The sequence below is a fragment of the Gavia stellata genome, chromosome 2 (assembly GCF_030936135.1).
Source record: "Gavia stellata isolate bGavSte3 chromosome 2, bGavSte3.hap2, whole genome shotgun sequence".
Lineage (NCBI taxonomy): Eukaryota > Metazoa > Chordata > Aves > Gaviiformes > Gaviidae > Gavia > Gavia stellata.
The window spans coordinates 110,413,799-110,431,089 of record NC_082595.1 but is presented as its reverse complement, the minus strand read 5'-3'; the positions used below and the strand labels follow the sequence as shown (position 1 = coordinate 110,431,089).

The 17,291-nt window shown below is 47.3% G+C and overlaps 1 protein-coding gene across 1 annotated transcript; it reads left to right on the top strand.

Moving 5' to 3' along the window:
* Positions 1–392: 392 nt before the first annotated feature.
* Positions 393–16,160, top strand: LOC104252912 (serine protease 55). Its single transcript, XM_059835902.1, has 5 exons — positions 393–515; positions 938–1,127; positions 1,999–2,246; positions 4,534–4,676; positions 15,858–16,160. The coding sequence occupies exons 1-5, from the start codon at positions 461–463 to the stop codon at positions 16,158–16,160; spliced, it is 939 nt and encodes a 312-aa protein (XP_059691885.1). The 5' UTR covers positions 393–460.
* The last annotated feature ends 1,131 nt before the right edge of the window (positions 16,161–17,291 follow it).

Genomic DNA, 17,291 nt, shown 5'->3' with positions numbered 1-17,291 from the left:
TAGTGATTCTGTGACTCTGTGATAGGCTTCAGCACTTCGCAGAGTCGAAGATGAAAGCTGATGCAGGGCCAGCATCTAAGGTCTTTGCGGAGAAGAACATGGTTCAAGATCCAAAAAGGGCTACAGCACCTAGCTCATGAAGTCCACTATTGCAGTACTCCGTGAAAGTCAGTCCAGGATACAGACAGTAATTTCCACTGCTGCCCTATCCCTATCATAGCTAAAGCAAATCCCAAGTCTCTTGGAAATCACTGAGCTTTCCCTCATCGCCTTGGGAAGGACAGCATCCGACTGTGATGTCAACAGAAACAAATGGATGATGTCACATCCTGGTTGCCCCGGCAGAGAGATGTGTTGCCTTTGGTGAGAGCATGGAATGGGGAATGTGTCCTGAGGTGTCTGCAGAAGCATCACGGCTCTGAACGTTGTCGAAGAGTGTTGGTCCAAGACTGGGATTGAAATGCTGCTCCTTACGCTCTTTTGCTTAACTTCTCTGATCAGCGGCATCAATGCAGGTTTTTCTTCTCAACTTTTTATGTTCAGGAATGACCAGCAGAGCAGAACTGCTAGTAGCCCTACAGGATATACACGTATCGGTAAATGAAATAGGCCTGGGCTTATTCCTTGTACCTGGTGGCATGTATGTATGGCTTGTATTACAGCCTGATACTGAACTCTTCCACTCACACTCCCTAAACAAGGATTTTATCCAGCCTGACTATGGTCTATGGCCCTGCTAGCCCCCAAACTGCCTGGGTATTGCTTGGCAGAGTGCAGGTTTGGGGAGGCTACAGTGATGCCAGGGGCTTTAGTAGAGATCAAGTAGCATGGATAATTACAGACCAGTGCTTTAACTGATGTCCTGCCCCTCTAGTTTAGTAGCACAGGCAGTGGCACTGCTGTACGTGAGCAATGATGTGTCTCATTTTGTACCCAGAGTGTGGCCTCCGGCCATCTTACGAGTCCTTTCTGGAGACTGGCAAGAGGGTCACAGCAGGGAGATACGCCAAGGCTGGGGAGTTCCCGTGGCATGTGAGCATCCAGAGCAATGGGAAACATATCTGTGGAGGCACCATGATCAGCGCATTGTGGATTTTAACTGCGGCCCATTGCTTTGCAGAAGAGGTGTGAGTACTCGAGGGAAGCGAGGACAGCTCAGGCACAATGGGTTGATAACATTCCTCCTTGTGGGTGTAGGATATGTATGTCCTTGGGGTCAAGTGAAACATACACGTGACTGAGCCAGAAAGAGAGCCCTGAAAACAGGAATTGTCTCCCTTGGGGAAAACAGGCCCCTTTTTGATCAGAGGTAGTGTTACAATGGAAATGTGTAGAAATCTGCATAACTAGGAGATGCAGAAGGGCAATATTTTGAAGGATGGTCTAAGCAGCCTTGAATAAATGCTCGTGATGCTCTTCTAACAGCCCCAAGCATTTCCTGTACATCTACACATGTTGCAGTACCTTGTAAAAAGAGATGTATTTCATTTCCATTCCAGCTTATTCTAACCCCCAAATTACCTTTGCTTTCGTATAGCAAACACCTTTACCTCATGGAGGGTCTGATTTTAAAACAGCAGTTTCTGGATAAATCAACCCTATGCAATGCCCAGGGGCAGCGTCCAGCCCTCTGTGAGCCCCCTCCAAAGTACAGCAGGTCCAAGAGCCAGGGCTGCTCGGTGACAAATGACCTGTGGCAACACAACCGGGAGCAGCCAGTCCAGGGCACAGCGATCCCGAATATCCAGCCCACTCCATCTGTTTGTTAGTGACTGGGCTATTTATAACTTGGTTGCATTCATGTTCTACCTCTGTACCTTTCTCCCCTGAAAATTAGCTTTGCCTAGAAGTGAGGGTAGATTTCTGCGATATTTATAGCTAAGCTTCTGCAATTTGCTGAGCATGACCCTACCCTGCTCAGGGGGAGGAGGCACCACCCTTATAACACAAAGCTTTCATGTTTGCTTATGTCTACACCGCTTCTGTTTTGTTTGTAAGGCCACCAGATCTCACTGTTGTAGTGGGGGGAATTGACCTCAGCCTCCCGCTGGAAGAACATAAGCCGGACAGCTTGATCCTCCATGAAAACTTTGACAGAATGAGCATGCAAAATGATATCGCTCTGATCCTGCTCAGCTCTCCCATCCAGTTCAGCAATGAGAAAATCCCCATCTGCTTGCCCTTCATATACGACGTCGATACGTGGCAACACTGCTGGGTTGCTGGATGGGGAACCGCCAGTGCAGGTGAGATGCTGTTGGGAGATGTATTTGCTAATGGAGGCTGGTTTTTATCCATTTAAAGTAGATGTTCTCTCCCAGGAGGGGTTACCCACACTAGCTTCTACTCCCTACCTCCCTGGTAGGGACACATCCAGACCCTTGCAGCCTCTGCACGTCCACCCGTTCTCAATTCAGTGCAAGGAGCAGTCACCTACTCACCCCCAGAGCAAAGTCCCTGGTACTCTGAGCATTTATGTTCAAGCTGAAACCTTAGACCCCACCTTTGCTCTGCAGGAACTCAACCTCTTGCTTGCCTTTTTTTGGCACCCAAAGTAAGACAAGCCCCACCCTGGTGGGCAAGTTAGGCTGGGTCTAAGGTGGTCTGGAACAAGGGAAATGGAGGTCTAGGGTTGTCTTTGGCTGAATGCCTCTATGAACCAGACTGATTCAGTGGTACTGGCTACCCCTCTTCTTCGCTCATTTAGAACAGCAGATTGCTATTGCTAATTGCTCTCATTTAAGCCCTAACGAAAGTAGCTCCAGCACTGATTGTGACCCAAAAAGTCTATCCTGAACAAATGTCACTAAACGGCTAATGAGCGATTTCATTATTGGAAAGAGGTAATCGGGACGGAGTGGGCAGGGTGGTGCCTTGGGGCTTTAGCAGTCCTTCCTAGGATGTAGTAAGTGAATGTCCCATTTAATCCTTGCTATCCTGCTCCCTAGGGTTACTGTCTCCTCTCTGAACCTCTGCATTTTCCTTCTTAGCCTTCATTTGCCTCATGTAACAGTCATACGCAACACAACACTATGTTATAGTTGTGAAAGTCTCCCATTTCACCAAGGTAACGTGCTCTTAGAAACAGAAAAGCAGGGGGCTGCTGCAGCTTGGCAAGATTTCTCTTCAGCTAGTGTCTTTGCAAAAATGCATGGCGTGGCTCCGGAGATCAGTCTCATGCTGCTGTGTGGGCTCAGTTGACAGTGCTTTCGCTCTCCAAATTGCACCCTGCGAGAGGTCAGTGCATTCAGCCCTGGCACACACCCCTTCTGTCTGGGAGATGTTTCAAAAGAAAAACAGCAGAAGCTGAGTTTGGTGAGAGGGATGTGCGATGGTGTGATATGGGCCATACCAAAAAGTACGAGGCATTGTTCCTCGGTGGGGGAAAATGGGTCATTTCTCGTCTCGGTCAGCATTTTGTAGGTGGACATCTCTCAACTGGCACCTCAGGTGGCACTAGTCTGACTCCTCTTCAACTGCAGTCAATTAGACCTCAAGTGGAGCCACCTCCTTGGAGATGCCTCTATTAAAGCCTTTTAATCTGTGGGCACTTCCATGGAGTGGCCCCGTGTTAGCTGGGAAAGGGACCTGATAACTTTCTATCTTTTAGATCTTACCTTTGAGTCCCACCTTCCCAAAGGAACTGGCTCAGTGAAATATGGAAGGAGTGAGATCCTGAAAATCTGTAGGTCCCCTACCCAGCAGCAACATCCCCCCAAAATCAGTTTTATCCTCCAGACTTGGGTTCATTTTGGACAGAAACGTGGGTGAAATGAGTGGGTTTTCCAAGTAGCCCTGCATATTTTCAGCCTTTTTGTCGCTTGCTGGTGCCTGCTGCGATTTCTGGTTTTCCATCTCAAGGGAAGAATAAAGGAGTTATTCCCATTGTGTAGTGCCATCCTGAGAGCCACTTTGTGAAAGATACAGCTGGTCCCCTGGGTGAGGCACAGCCTCACAGCCCCCCCATGCAAGCATGGGGATAACAAGATCATCTGTTCTGCGGAAAGCTCAGTGGACTTTCATCTGTAGGGCTCTCACAGGACCCCAAGAAGAGTCCCCCAAACTGGGTTCCCCAGAAATGTGAGTGAGAAACCCAAGCAGTGCGGTACAGCTTGTCTCAGGTCATCACCAAGACCAACAGAATAAGCCATCCCTCTGGGGGTCTTCCAGCTGTACCAGAGTTCCTCTACGAAAATAAGTGATTTTTTAAAATCCTATTTAGCAAACCTCCACTCCCCAGGATTTCAGCTTTGCCCGTTAACACCTTCCCCCTCTCTACCTACCTACCCACCTCCTCAGCTGGCATAAAGTCAAGAATACAAATTTATCTTTGCTAACATTTGGGCAACCTCTGCAAGCCCCCGTGACCCCAAGACCATATGGTTGTGCCCTGAGACCCTCTTGCCCTGAGATGCTTTACAAATTTAGCTGAGAGCAGTCCCAAGGGCTAGTCTCTGGCTGTGGTTTCACCCTTACCAAGTCTGCGCTGTTCTGCAGGGTTTGTTAACCCTTCTCTTCTCACTTGTGGGTTAGCGGTTGCAGGGCCAACATCCCATGTGCTGCAGAAAGCGCGGATGAAGCTCATCAGCAGGGAGCGGTGCTTGGAGCGGATCCCGCAGCTAGTGGAGAACGTGCTGTGTGCTGAGCTGGAGAGAGGACAAAGAGGCGCCTGCCAGGTAAAGTAAACAGACTCCTGGATGTCCATGCTGCCTGTGGGGGCACAGACACATTGGAGGAGAAGCTCCTTTGCTTTGGGAATGAACATCGATCCTTCCCACGGCTTCCTGGGGTTGCTAACTCTTCTCTGCAGGAGGCCAGGGCAGGATGCCCAGGGGCCAAGGAACTGCCTGAAAAGGCATTTTGACCCGGGCAGTGGCGGTGCAGGACTCTTGGGGTCGGAAAGCAATGGTGGTGCTGGGAATGAAACACCTTGTTGAGCAGACGGGCCTCTCCTCACACTCTCTCCCCTGCCCTGATTCCCTCCCTGCAGGGAGATAAACAGGAGCTCTGCAAGGGAAACTGTGAGCTGGAAGGAGGGCAAGGGAAAAGGGTGGTTCCCAACAAGTCCCCTTGGATGGGAGACAGTTTTGGATGGCTCTGGGCAGAGGACTTTTATCTCATAGCAATCAAAAAACCCAGTGTCTGCTGTGGCCAAGCTGTGCAGGTAGGAGGAATGGGAGGAGAGGTCTCCTGTCCCTGCAGAGAGGGCTCAGCACAGCATGGGCTGTGTCTCCTCCTGCCTGGGGTCCCCTCAGCCCCTGGGCTGGGCAGTGCTGCTCTATTGCCAGGTTAAACACTGAATACAGACACGGAAGTTTGTCCAGGGGTGTCAAAGCAGAAGAATTGGGTGGGAAATTGAGTCCAGGTATGTTTAACTTGAATATTAGAAACCTTTCTCAGTGAAGTCTTGGCTCTGATACAAATGTCCTTTGATAACATGGCAGGTGGGTCTGTGACTGCCAGAACTAGTCGCATCTTATTGCAATGAGTTAGTGATGTAGGATGATGGGCTTTTGAAGCTAAATAATAGAGTTTAAGCAGTATTTGATAACAGGGACTGCTAAGCGGGGAGAGCTGACACAAACACCTGGATATGGGGAAACCTCACTCAGAATTTGAGCCTTCAGAACATACTCCATCCGCAGGATCACTGTCCTGAGGTCAAAGACTGAAAGCCAAAAAACACCTTTTCACAGTATCACACAGAATCACAGAATCACTGCGGTTGGAAAAGACCTGTAAGATCAAGTCCAACCATCAACAAACACCACCATACCCACTAAACCATGTCCCACAATGCCACGTCCACACATTCCCTGGACACCTCCAGGGATGGTGACTCCACCACCTCCCTGGGCAGCTTATTCCAGTGCTTCACCACTCTCTCAGTAAAGAAATTGTTCCTAATATCCAGTCTGAACCTCACCTGGCACAACTTGAGGCCATTTCCTCTTGTCCTCTCGCTAGTCACTTGGGAGAAGAGATCAACACCCACCTCACCACAACCCCCTTTCAGGTGATGGTAGAGAGCGATAAGGTCTCCCCTCAGCCTCCTCTTCTCCAGACTGAACAACCCCAGCTCCCTCAGCCGCTCCTCATCAGACTTGTGCTCCAGACCCCTCATCAGCTCCGTCGCCCTTCTCTGGACATGCTCCAGCACCTCAAGGTCCTTCTTGTAGTGAGGGGCCCAAAACTGAACACAGCATTCGAGGTGCGGCCTCACCAGCGCCGAGTACAGGGGCATGATCACCTCCCTGCTCCTGCTGGCCACACTCTTTCTGATACAGGCCAGGATGGCGTTGGCCTTCTTGGCCACCTGGGCACACTGCTGGCTCATACGGCTGTCGACCAACACCCCCAGGTCCTTTTCTGCGGGGCAGCTTTCCAGCCACTCGTCCCCAAGCCTGTAGCGTTGCCTGGGGTTGTTGTGACCCAAGTGCAGGACCCGGCACTTGGCCTTGTTGAACCTCATACAATTGGCCTCGGCCCATCGATCCAGCCTGTCCAGATCCCTCTGCAGAGCCTTCCTACCCTCCAGTAGATCAATGCTCCCACCAACTTGGTATCATCTGCACAGCATCAACCTCCAACCCCTCCTCTGAGAGCCGGGTAAGGACTGGGCTCTCCTGCAGCCTCTGCTTCAGGACTAAGCTCTCCATCCTCCACTGGGCAAGGGTTTTCTTAGACATGTGCATGTTTTTGCAGGGGGACAGAGGGCAGTCACACGTATGCACAGCTCCATCCCACAGAAATAATTCACTGAGGGAACTAAAACAACACCCAGGACAGGAGAGATCCCCTGCCCTTTAGGCAAAGACAGTGGGTACAGGGACCGTGGACTGCAAAGCCATTGCGAGCTGGGCCCGTAGCTGGGCGGCGGAGGGGAAGTTTGCTTTGCAAAACCATTTTTTGATTAGCTAGAGAGCATCTGTCTCTGAAACCATTCATCTAGTGACTTTCACCTCCATTAAATTCAATCAAAAATTTTAAAAAGAAAACTGCCACAGGATAACATTAACATGATTAAAGAATGCACTTCCCAGCCCAGCCTTAAGTTCTGCGACTGAATTATGCTGGTGAAACAGCAAGAGCACTTGTACCCAGCAAAATGAATCTCCTGTATTCAAAAAGCTGATGAGGGTGCTATTTTGATCTACAATAATGTTAGAGTCATCTGAAAAATGAATTAGAAATGTGAGCTTTCCAAGCAGTGGAAGTACACGACGATTGCATGTGTGGTAATGCTCATAACCCAGCAACTGCCCACTTTTAGTGGAAGCTTGACCAGGCAGAAATGTCTTGCAAACTGAAATAATGAGAGCAAAACAGAACCATACCCTAGGCTAGGGGAGCTCTTCAGGAGAGAAACAGGTGACATGGCTTTTCGTCAGAATTTGTTAATTTGCTGCAGGGGAAGCATTTTGCTGATGGGTGATTTTCTGGGAGGTGCTGATTGAAGTCAGGTAGGGCAAGTTGTGGCCTTGCTAGGCTGGTTCAGAAATCTGGTGGCTTGCCTGTAGTAGGCTGCCTGGTAATAAACTGGGAGGCCAGGTCCGAACCTGGTACTGGCTCTGCAGCATGGACCTCTGGACACCCATTTCATCTGCCCTGGGCAGATAGTGAGGCATACTGTAGACAGTGCAGCCTATCGAGCTACGCTTACCTATAGATATTACGGGGGTTGTGTCAAATGAAAATGAGGCCAGATTTCAAAATACCTAAATCCTTTACAAAGTCAGCGCTGTCAAGGAGGTAGAGCAGCCCTGGGCATGGTTTTCGCCTGTGCCAACCAGCTGTCTCCTGGACACAACTCAAAGCTTTTGCATGGCTCAGGAGCCTCCCACAATAGAATCATAGAATGGTTTGGGTTGGAAGGGACCTTCAAAGGTCATCTAGTCCAACGCCCCTGCAACGAGCAGGGGCATCTTCAACTAGATCAGGTTGCTCAGAGCCCCGTCCAACCTGACCTTGAATGTTTCCAGGGATGGGGCAGGATCACTTTGGATGCTGGCACCCCAGTTTAGAGGTCAGGTAGGAGCAGCAGCACAGGCAAGGCAGAGACCCCTGGTCAGGGAACAAGCCCTGGAGACGCTGAGTTTGCTGGTGTAGATGTGGTTGCAGTAAACCTGAAAGCCATGCATTGCAGAGATGCAAGATCTGTATGGATATGAAGTAGATAAAAGCTTTATGTTAACCTTTTCTAAGCTTTGCTGAGAATCAGGATACATTTGTTCATGTCCAAAGCCAGGCTAAGTTGGGAAAGTAGCATCTAGACCAAGGTTGTAAGTCTACATGATCCTGATCTGAATCCAAAGGATTACCATCCTAGGTCTTTGCATTGTGTGCCATTTGTGTGCTAGATTTTCCCCATTGCAGCAAGCTGTTTTATATGAGTAACTAGAGCCACACAGAAGTCTTTACCAAGGCATCATGTAGAAGTTTTGTTCTACTGACCACCACCTTAATACCCCCATGTGGCAACAGGACAGGAATAGAAAAGCTCAGATGTTTCACCAGCTGCCATCATACTAGTACCAGACAAGACTAATTTGTGGATCACTGACCATATTCCTATAATAACTCAAGGAGATTGAATAGCAGAGCTCCCGAGTATTTGTACTTTAAAAAAAATCCATTCACTTAAAAAGAAAAATCTATTGTATACCAATTCCCTAGCGGTTCCGCAGACAAATATATAGATTGACTGTGAATTAACACTAACAGGATCTGTAATTGACTTATAGTTCTATTTAGTCATAAGCATTAGCATTAATGGATGTTCATGGCGTACAAGTGCTAAAGAACAGACACTAGAGATGGCCTATGTGTTATTTTTTTGTGTGCTACATTTCTTCCATGACCCCATGAACCACGATTGATGTCTAATTCCTTGCTTTCTTAAGCATCTTTTGTTAGGCTCTGATGCAATGGTAACTTGAACAATAATCAGAGTATAAGAGACTCACAAAGCAAATGCCTCTTCAGTGTCTTGCCTATCCAGACAAAATTCAGTAAATGGCCCAATTATATTTCAGAGAGTTTCTGCAAAAGAGGTCTGTGGGGGTAGCTCTGCGTTGTGGTGATTAGGACGGAGTGTGTTCAGCTGGAAGTCACAGTTCACGTACAGTTCAGGTCAGCAGCAGAGGAAGGGGGGCCGAGTCCCTGGCCTGACTTTCACGGGAAGGGATCATTGTGTGGTCACAAACAAGCAGCGGGATGCTTCCAGCTCAGCTGCACCGTTCCCTGCACCGTCCCCCGGTGTGGGGCTGATCTGAGTCATGGGCTGAAGGTATCTACCCCCTTCCACCGACTGTAGCAGGAGGTGATCTTGGCCATCTCTGATAAATGTCTGAAATGATGCTAGGATGCATCTAGGGCTCTGGGTTTCAATTTCTTTAGTTCTGTGAAAAAGGCAGAGAAAGACCTCTTTCCTTCACCTGCAATATGCCCTGCCGCATATACTGTCAGCAGTTTAGAAGGGGCAAATGCCCTTTACAGCGTCTGGGATGCTCAGGGCTCTCACCCCTCATAGCTATAGTGATAGCAGTAGTTGTTGTACAACGCAGGGTGGGATTTATCTGGCCAGATACAAATGTCTTTCCTATAGCCATCTGCACCTACCTAATCATCTTTCCATCAATAGGGAGAAAAAAAGCACTTCTGACATGTGGTTCATTGGGACTGTTTTAACCATCTATTTTAAAATGAGATAAATCCCTGTACGAGTGCTTATTGCATCCTATTAACTAAAAGCAAGTCCAAGGTGTCTAGCTCACAGGGGAACACATGGCTCCAAGGCAGGACATTGCCTACATTTAAGTCTCCAGAGCTATTTTAGATATTTCAGGAGCTTGACACTTGTGCTGGAACCAGCAAGGAGGGGTGATCAGTCCAGAGCTGAACTCACCCCTCACACCCTCACTTCGTCTGTGTATAAGAGTGCTAAACGCCTGCAGAAGTGACAAAAGCTCTTGCATCCTTTTACAAGCTCTTGCATCCTTTTACTGGTGCTAATGTGGCTCCAAAACTGCAAAGGAAGACTTGTGAAATAGAATTTTTTAAAGAAAAAGTCTGCAAGTTAAAATTGGGTCCATATAGGTAAATTATCACAGATGCAAGGAAAAAGGTCACAAACCAGGGAAGCCTGGTTAGTCCTTCAGGCTGTTCAAAATATCTGATCGGAGGTGGATGGATGATGGTCTGATTGCAGTCGGTAGGGATGGAGAGTATCTGCGTGAGGTCTGAGGTTATAGGCCCTTCTGCCTATCAGACAAAGGTCTCCTGGGGGCCAGGAGTCAAAGCTGACCACATTTCAGTTCAAAGTTATTACTAACTATACAAAATTACTTTATTATTGTATCTTGCCTTAATATTGAAGAGAGTGATCCACTCTCCGTCCTTGTGGTGGATTCTCCATCACCGAACTGTTGCTAACATGACGAGGTGGGTTTTTTCCCTAAGGGACCAGTTGGTTTAAGTAGGAAGGTATCCTGGGAAGCCCCAGAACAAAGCAGTAGAAAGGTGTTTCTGCATTTGCAGTCTCTTAAATTTGCTTCTGAAGGGTGCTTTGATGTGCAGCTCATAAGAACCAGAACACTTTTCCTGCATCCCATGGTTTTATAGGGCTTTCATCATTTGATCGTTCTTTGACATGGGCAGACAAGTGAACACATTCAGGCTGAGGTGGCTTAATTCTCTCATCTGTCAAAACCATTCCTTCCTATTGCAAGGACCTGGGATGTTGATGGTCTCACGTGTCTCTTCCGCTTTCTTCCTCTGGGTTGCAGTTTTTGGTCCCTCAAACTGAAGCTGGTTTGCAGCAAGGGGATCCAGAATTACTTTGTGTGCCTGGTGAGTGAAGCTGTGGGGAGCAGAACATCTTGGGATCCAGCTGAACACAAAAACCTACTTTGTGCTTGCCCTGGGAGTGGGGGAATGGGTGTGATGATTCAGAGGAGCCGCTTCTCATTCAATTACAGTGAGTCAACACGGCTTTAAGGGAAAGTCATGACTCACAGGCAGATTTAAATTCTTTGAAGGAGTCAACAAGCATGTGGCAGAGGGTGATCCAGCTGATATAACACGCTGAGATTTCCAAAACTCTTTTAATGAGATTTCTCACCAAAGGCGCGTGAAGAAACTAAACTGTCATGAAGTAGAAGGGCTTTGGTTTGAAAGGGAGGCAACGTGGAGGAAGGATATGATGGGCTCACGAGGGGAGTTGTGTTGGCATCTGTGCAAGGAACCGTGATCTTCAAGGGGGGCGAATGCTGAGATGACCAAGTTGGCTGATGCCACAGCATCGTTCAGAGTGGTCGAATTTAAAACTGACGGTGCAGAGGTGCAGCAGGGTCTCATTATTCTGAGTGACTGAAGGTTAAAACAGCAAATGCAGTTCACTGTTGATAAGGGCAAAGTAATGAATATAGGGAGAAGCAGCTCCAGCTGTATGCTTGCAATAATAGGCTCTAAATTAGCTATTACCATGTAAGAAGATCTTGGAGTAACTGTGGATAGTCCTTCAAAAACATCAGCACGAGGTTCTGTGGAGGTCAAAAAGGCAATGAGAGAGTTATGAATTATTAGCAAAGGAATAGGTAGCGAAGAAAAGGCATGTTATGCCAGGGCACTAATCTTGGGAGCATACATCTTGTGTCCTGTGTGCAATTCCCATCCACCCCACCTGAGAAAGGAGCAGTAGTTTTAGAAAAGGAGAAGAGTAGAGTAGGAAGGGTGAAGAGGGTCACGGAATGGCTTCTGGCAGAAAGGGGAATAACAGAGCAGGACTCTGAGGCTTGTAAAAGAGATGTGTGATGGGGATATGACACAGATTTCCAAAGTCATGAGCAGCAAGGAGAGGACAGTCAAGAGCTGTCCTCTTGTCGCTACTGTTCAAAACACATGAAGGAGGGGGTGTCAGATGGCCGTATCAGGCAACAGATTTAAAACAAAGAGAAGGAAGCGTTTTTTCATCCAATGGATAATTAAACTATGGAAGTCACTGACCAGGATGTTGTGGGTATTTATCCTAAGGGATAAATGGATTCAAAAAGCAATTAGATAACTTCCTGGATGAAGATCTCTCTAAGGCTATTAACCACTGTGATGTAAATACAACTCTGTAAATACTTGCCCTGTTTCTCATTCTCCTTCCCTGAGCTCTTGCTACAGATGACTGTCAGAGACAGGAGTCTGGGCCACACGGGTCTTTGGCCAGATGCATTATAAATGTCTTTAAGTCTGTGCTACCGCAGTTCCTAATGGACCCTGCTGTGGATGGAGCAGAACGGTCCTGTTCTCCCATTTTCCAGCAAGGAGATGGAGGGACAGAGTAGCTCTCGGAGATCTCAAAGGGATCCCATGAAAGGAGTGCAGATGCCCTGTGTTGCCTGGTTCATTTTCGATACCTGCATGCTAAAAATGGCCGTAGCCTCCTTCCTTCCACCTTTCTCCAAAGACAGCTTGTTCACGGTGAAATAACTGTAGAAATCATCTATTTGCAAAAGCCTTTACTTCCTGCAGCCAAGACAGCTCTAACGGCAAATGTTGTTATTCACATGCTGATTCTCTCCAATTTACACAGAGCTTACCAACAAGAAAATGAAACCAGCAATGACTTGCAAGGATTGTGTATCCACCTAATGAGTATCAGATGGGTTGTTCTCCCTCCCCCAGACCTTCTCCCACCTAAGAAGATTTATGTGGCTGAACGTGTTTGTTCTGATCAATTACCATGTTGCAGACATGAATACAAATAGGAAAGGAAGAAGATTACACTCTCGATCCAAAGGCCACTAAAGTCAGCAGAAAGGCTCCTGATGTTCACAGAAAGGCTTTGGCCATCGTGAAAAGGATGAAACTTCTGATCAGCTTCAGTGAACAAAGCGCCTTGTTAGTCGGTGACAGTTTTTATACAAGCCAGAACCATTTACCAGTGAATATATCATTGCTCTCACCTCTCCTAATGGGAGGATTAACATGCAGTTGTGGAAGGCATGAGTTCAGCACCAGATCTCATTTGGTGTGGTTGCTTTTCGCTCATCCTCCTGTTGACAAGAAACATGCAACAGAAGCAAAGATGCTATTTTTAAGGTTTTTTTCATTGCCCAGAAACTTGGCACTGAGACCGAAGAGCAGGAGCAGGTATCTGGTGTGTGTCGCCGACCAGAAGTATTTCAACACCAAGATACAGGAGGCTGAAAGCTGAAAGCAGCATTTAATAAGTTCTTCGATCTTCAGAGTCGTTAACCTGAGCATTCATTAAATTAGTGCTACTGGAAACATCACAGAGCTGAGATAATTGTACCAGTGCTCAGAACTCGCTCCTCCCACACCGTCTCCTACATGAGGATGGAAAACTTGGGGCCAACGTTTTTGAGAGCTTAAGGTGGATACAGGGATATTCAGAAGTGTCCAAGAACCGAGTTTATTTCCCTATCTTTAGCCCTGTAAAAACCAGGCTACTGATTCATCTGGGCTACTGCTATAATTTTGTGAATGAGATTATCACCTGGAGAGGATGATTTAGTGACTTTGTGATAAAATCATCAAGTTAAGTATCTTGGAGTTAAGAGAAGTGGCACCTTAGCTGCATGTTACCTCCTTTTGCATCCACGAAGCAGACCAGCTCAGCCTGCGTGGAAAGGGATCTGAAGCGGAATTTGGGTCTCAGGGCATGTGGATTAGAGGAATGGATTTGCAGCTGCTGCCTGGCTTTTCACAGCGTTGCCTGACTCCCTCTCTGCCCAGGTTTTAAATGGCTTTCCGCAGCTGACAGTCCCCCGAGCCCTGCAGACAGCTCTCCCTTTCCTCACCGACCGGGCAGAGAACAAAACGAACATGGTTAAAGAGGCAAACAGGGAAAAGCAGATCTGATTTGAAAGGAAAACCGCATGATCTGTAGTTTGAATAGGGATTCCTGGCTCTGCCGTTGCCTCGTGCAAATCGCATCTCTTTTCTGCTGTGGTTTTCTCAGCTATGAAATACGATAAGACTTTTCCCCCCAAGGATAGTCACAAGGTATCAGGAATTAACTGGTATTTAAGCACCCTGGGAGAAAGGTCCTTTGCAAGTGTGAACAGCCTCCAAATTAGACACTCTGAAACCGATCTGCCCCGATAGTGTGCAGGGGCTCTGCCAGCACTAAAAACCTCCTGTATCGGGAAAAGCCGGCACGACACATCCCGACATATCGCCAATGAGGGATCGTCAGCCGTTGCTGCGTCACTGGCTTGCGAACGGCTCCCACTCTCTTGACTTCATTTATTATCTTTGTGTAGGAGGCTCGAAGCGCCTTCCTTTCGCTACCAGAATAATACGTTTGGCCTGTTCCTGCCGCGAGGGGATTAGCGGTAAAATTCCCAGTAATTTAATTGTGCGCACAGCCTAGGAGATGTCCGTTCATTCAAGCAGGATGCCATTGCCAAGGACACTGATAACGCATGGATCCAAGGTCACTGCAAGGTCACTTGTGCGATTCGCGCAAGTTTTTGGCTGAAACAGGGTTGGGAAATGTCTTTAGATCCTGAGTCTGAAGAGGGACCAGCAGCACTGGCTGAGATGCAGACACGTAGCTACAGTAACACCATTTCAATGCAAACTGTATTGAATTTACAGTTGGACTTTAGGTCTTTTCCAACCTAAATGATTCTGTGAATGCTGAAGCAACACTTGCTCTGTATTTATCTTCTTTTTTCCCTCCCATATGCATGTTGAACCAAAAAGAAAAATAGAAAAAAACCAAAAATATAAACATATTATGGGTCTAGACCCTCCGTCTAATGAAATAAGTAGGAATTCTGCCACAAACTTTAGCGGGTGCCGATGCGTTGCACAGGGGACTACGGCCACTTCCTTACTCAGTAATTAATGTGTGTTAGCTCAGGGTAGCTGCTGGTGGAAGGGGACTCATATATTAATGACAGAGACATTTCTCAAGGTAGTGCACAAAGAGGGAAGGACAACATTTCCCAAGAAAGCTGTCTGTCTTGGGAAATGGGTTTGTATTGGATTTATTTGCCACATGAACTATTGGAGATAGGGTAGAAAAAAGATTCAAACCCACTGTGGAAGGAAACTGTCTTATTTAGAGCAGGGGCTGCACAGCACTTAAGAGGTACATGACTGTCAAAAAGTGTTGTACCTGGCTGGGTGGATTTTGTACTGGTATCTCTTCTCCCTCGGGTTGTTTTCAGAGATTGTACACAGAGGTCATGCGGGCAACTAGATGTGCTCTTGGTGTTCAAGCTACAGCAGCCAACAGAAGGACATTCCTCTTTGCAGGGTGGCTGCAAAGTGCATTTAAAGGCTTGCACACACTGGGTGACTGATGGTTGCTCTTGCAGTTTCCCAGGCAAGCTTTCAGTGAAATTAGTGTGGTCGCAAGAAAGATTTGTCAGGCTTAGCGTGCATCTCTTGTCCAATTTCTGGATGCTAGACCCCAAAATTAACAGTGGCAGGTACCTAGCACCTACACGCACCAGTTTAGCAGAGAAGTCAAGGACTGAATGAGCAGTCACAGCAAATGTCCCTTTTCACTCTCAGCTATTGTGTCTTGGTGACAGGATTCAGGTATCCTTCTGGGGCCACGGGAGCACGCGGAAAAGGCTGAGAAGGACAGGGCATTGCACTGAGCCAGAGCTTGTGACTGACCTCCTTCTCTTACCTTCTGTATCTATTTATTCTGCAGCCATCTCAGGGCTCAGCTGTGAAATTTTGAGTCCCAAAATTTCCCTGTTCCCCCAAATCCTTATGAACTCGGGATAGAATTTGCTTTTCCCAATCAGCCCATGGGATGCAGCTGCTAATAAGAGAGACCTGAGGTTTGATCCTGCTATAACATCCTCCTTATGCCGTAGGTGGACAGCGGGGGACCTCTGGTTTGCAGCTACTGGAACACCATGAAGTGGTTTCAGGTCGGCATCGTCAGCTGGGGAGAAGATTGTGCAGAAAAGCCAAACCATGAGATCTTAATGTCTGTTTACAGCTACCGTGGCTGGATCGAGACTGAGACAGCCATAAGGGGGAAACCTTTCTTGATTGAAGGTGTGGATAACCGTGCAAATGCTGGGGTGGTTCCTTCCAGGACTGAGACACAGCTGGTGTTTCTTGAGTATTGTCTCCTTTTATTTTTCTCTCTAATAGCAATTAGATTACTCTAGAGAAGATTTTTCGAAACATAATAAAAGTCAGAGCTACCGCCTCGTTCTTCTTTTGCTGCTGACCCGTAGAGTCCTGCCTCAGGTCAACCTGCTCCATCTCACTGGTGTGGACACAGATGCCAAAATGAGATGCCACAGTGAGACAGGGGAGCGACGGAGAGGACGTAGGGATGAAATGAGAGAGCCAGGACACAGACAAGAGAGGCCATAATCCTCTGAAGAACACCCATTTTCCACACTGGTGGGTCACATCAGGCCCAGTTATTTGCTAAGCTCAGATGCAAAATCAAGATGTGACATCTGAAGGAGCTGCTTCCCTTGGAAAGCTGAAACTAAGAAAGGTCTTAGCTTACTCAGCTGCATATTAGCTTAGCTGTTCGTAGGACAGCTCTAGGTTAACGTATCTCACAGCGAATTATTAGCTGGACTAATGTATCTTCTATCTTGCAACTGGCCCAAGCTCAGAGCATCTTCAGGGACCACAGCAGCAGCTCAGGTGATATGTCAAGCTGCTGGGACATGACTACATGTCAAATCTAGTGTCTCGTTAAGCTAGAAAAAGGTCAAGACATCTTTTGGGCAGTGTTGGAAAGTGTATCATCCTATAACTAATCAGTCTTATTTACCTGGACTGCAAATGCTGGGTTTTGGTTGTCAAAAGCAATAGAGAAAAATCTGGCTGGCTGAAGAGAACTGTTTCTGAGCTATCAATAAAATGTTGTCTACAGAAGCCCCTTGGCTTTCTAATTAACCAAAATCAAGCCCTTGCAAGTAAATGGTAAATCAAAAGTAAGTAGGATTTTTTTTCTCTGTTAGAGGCCTTTTACATGTGTTGCTGAGAGGTCCACATCCCAGCCTGAGCTGGGACTGAGCTGGTCCTTCATGTAACACATAGTCCTTCATTGCTTCTCCAGTAGCGAAGTGCATTGCAAAATGCGTTCTGGTCTTCATAAGGAGGTTGCTTTTCTTCAAAGCGATGGGGAAGGAAGCAAGCAGCAAGGTTTCCTTCATGTCCCACCTTTGCAACAGCATAAAAGCACCTGTAATTTGCAGCAATGATAAAACTCAGTGAATGTGCAATGGGACAGAACCTCACAAATTGGTTTTAATTACCTTGATATTTTCTGGCTA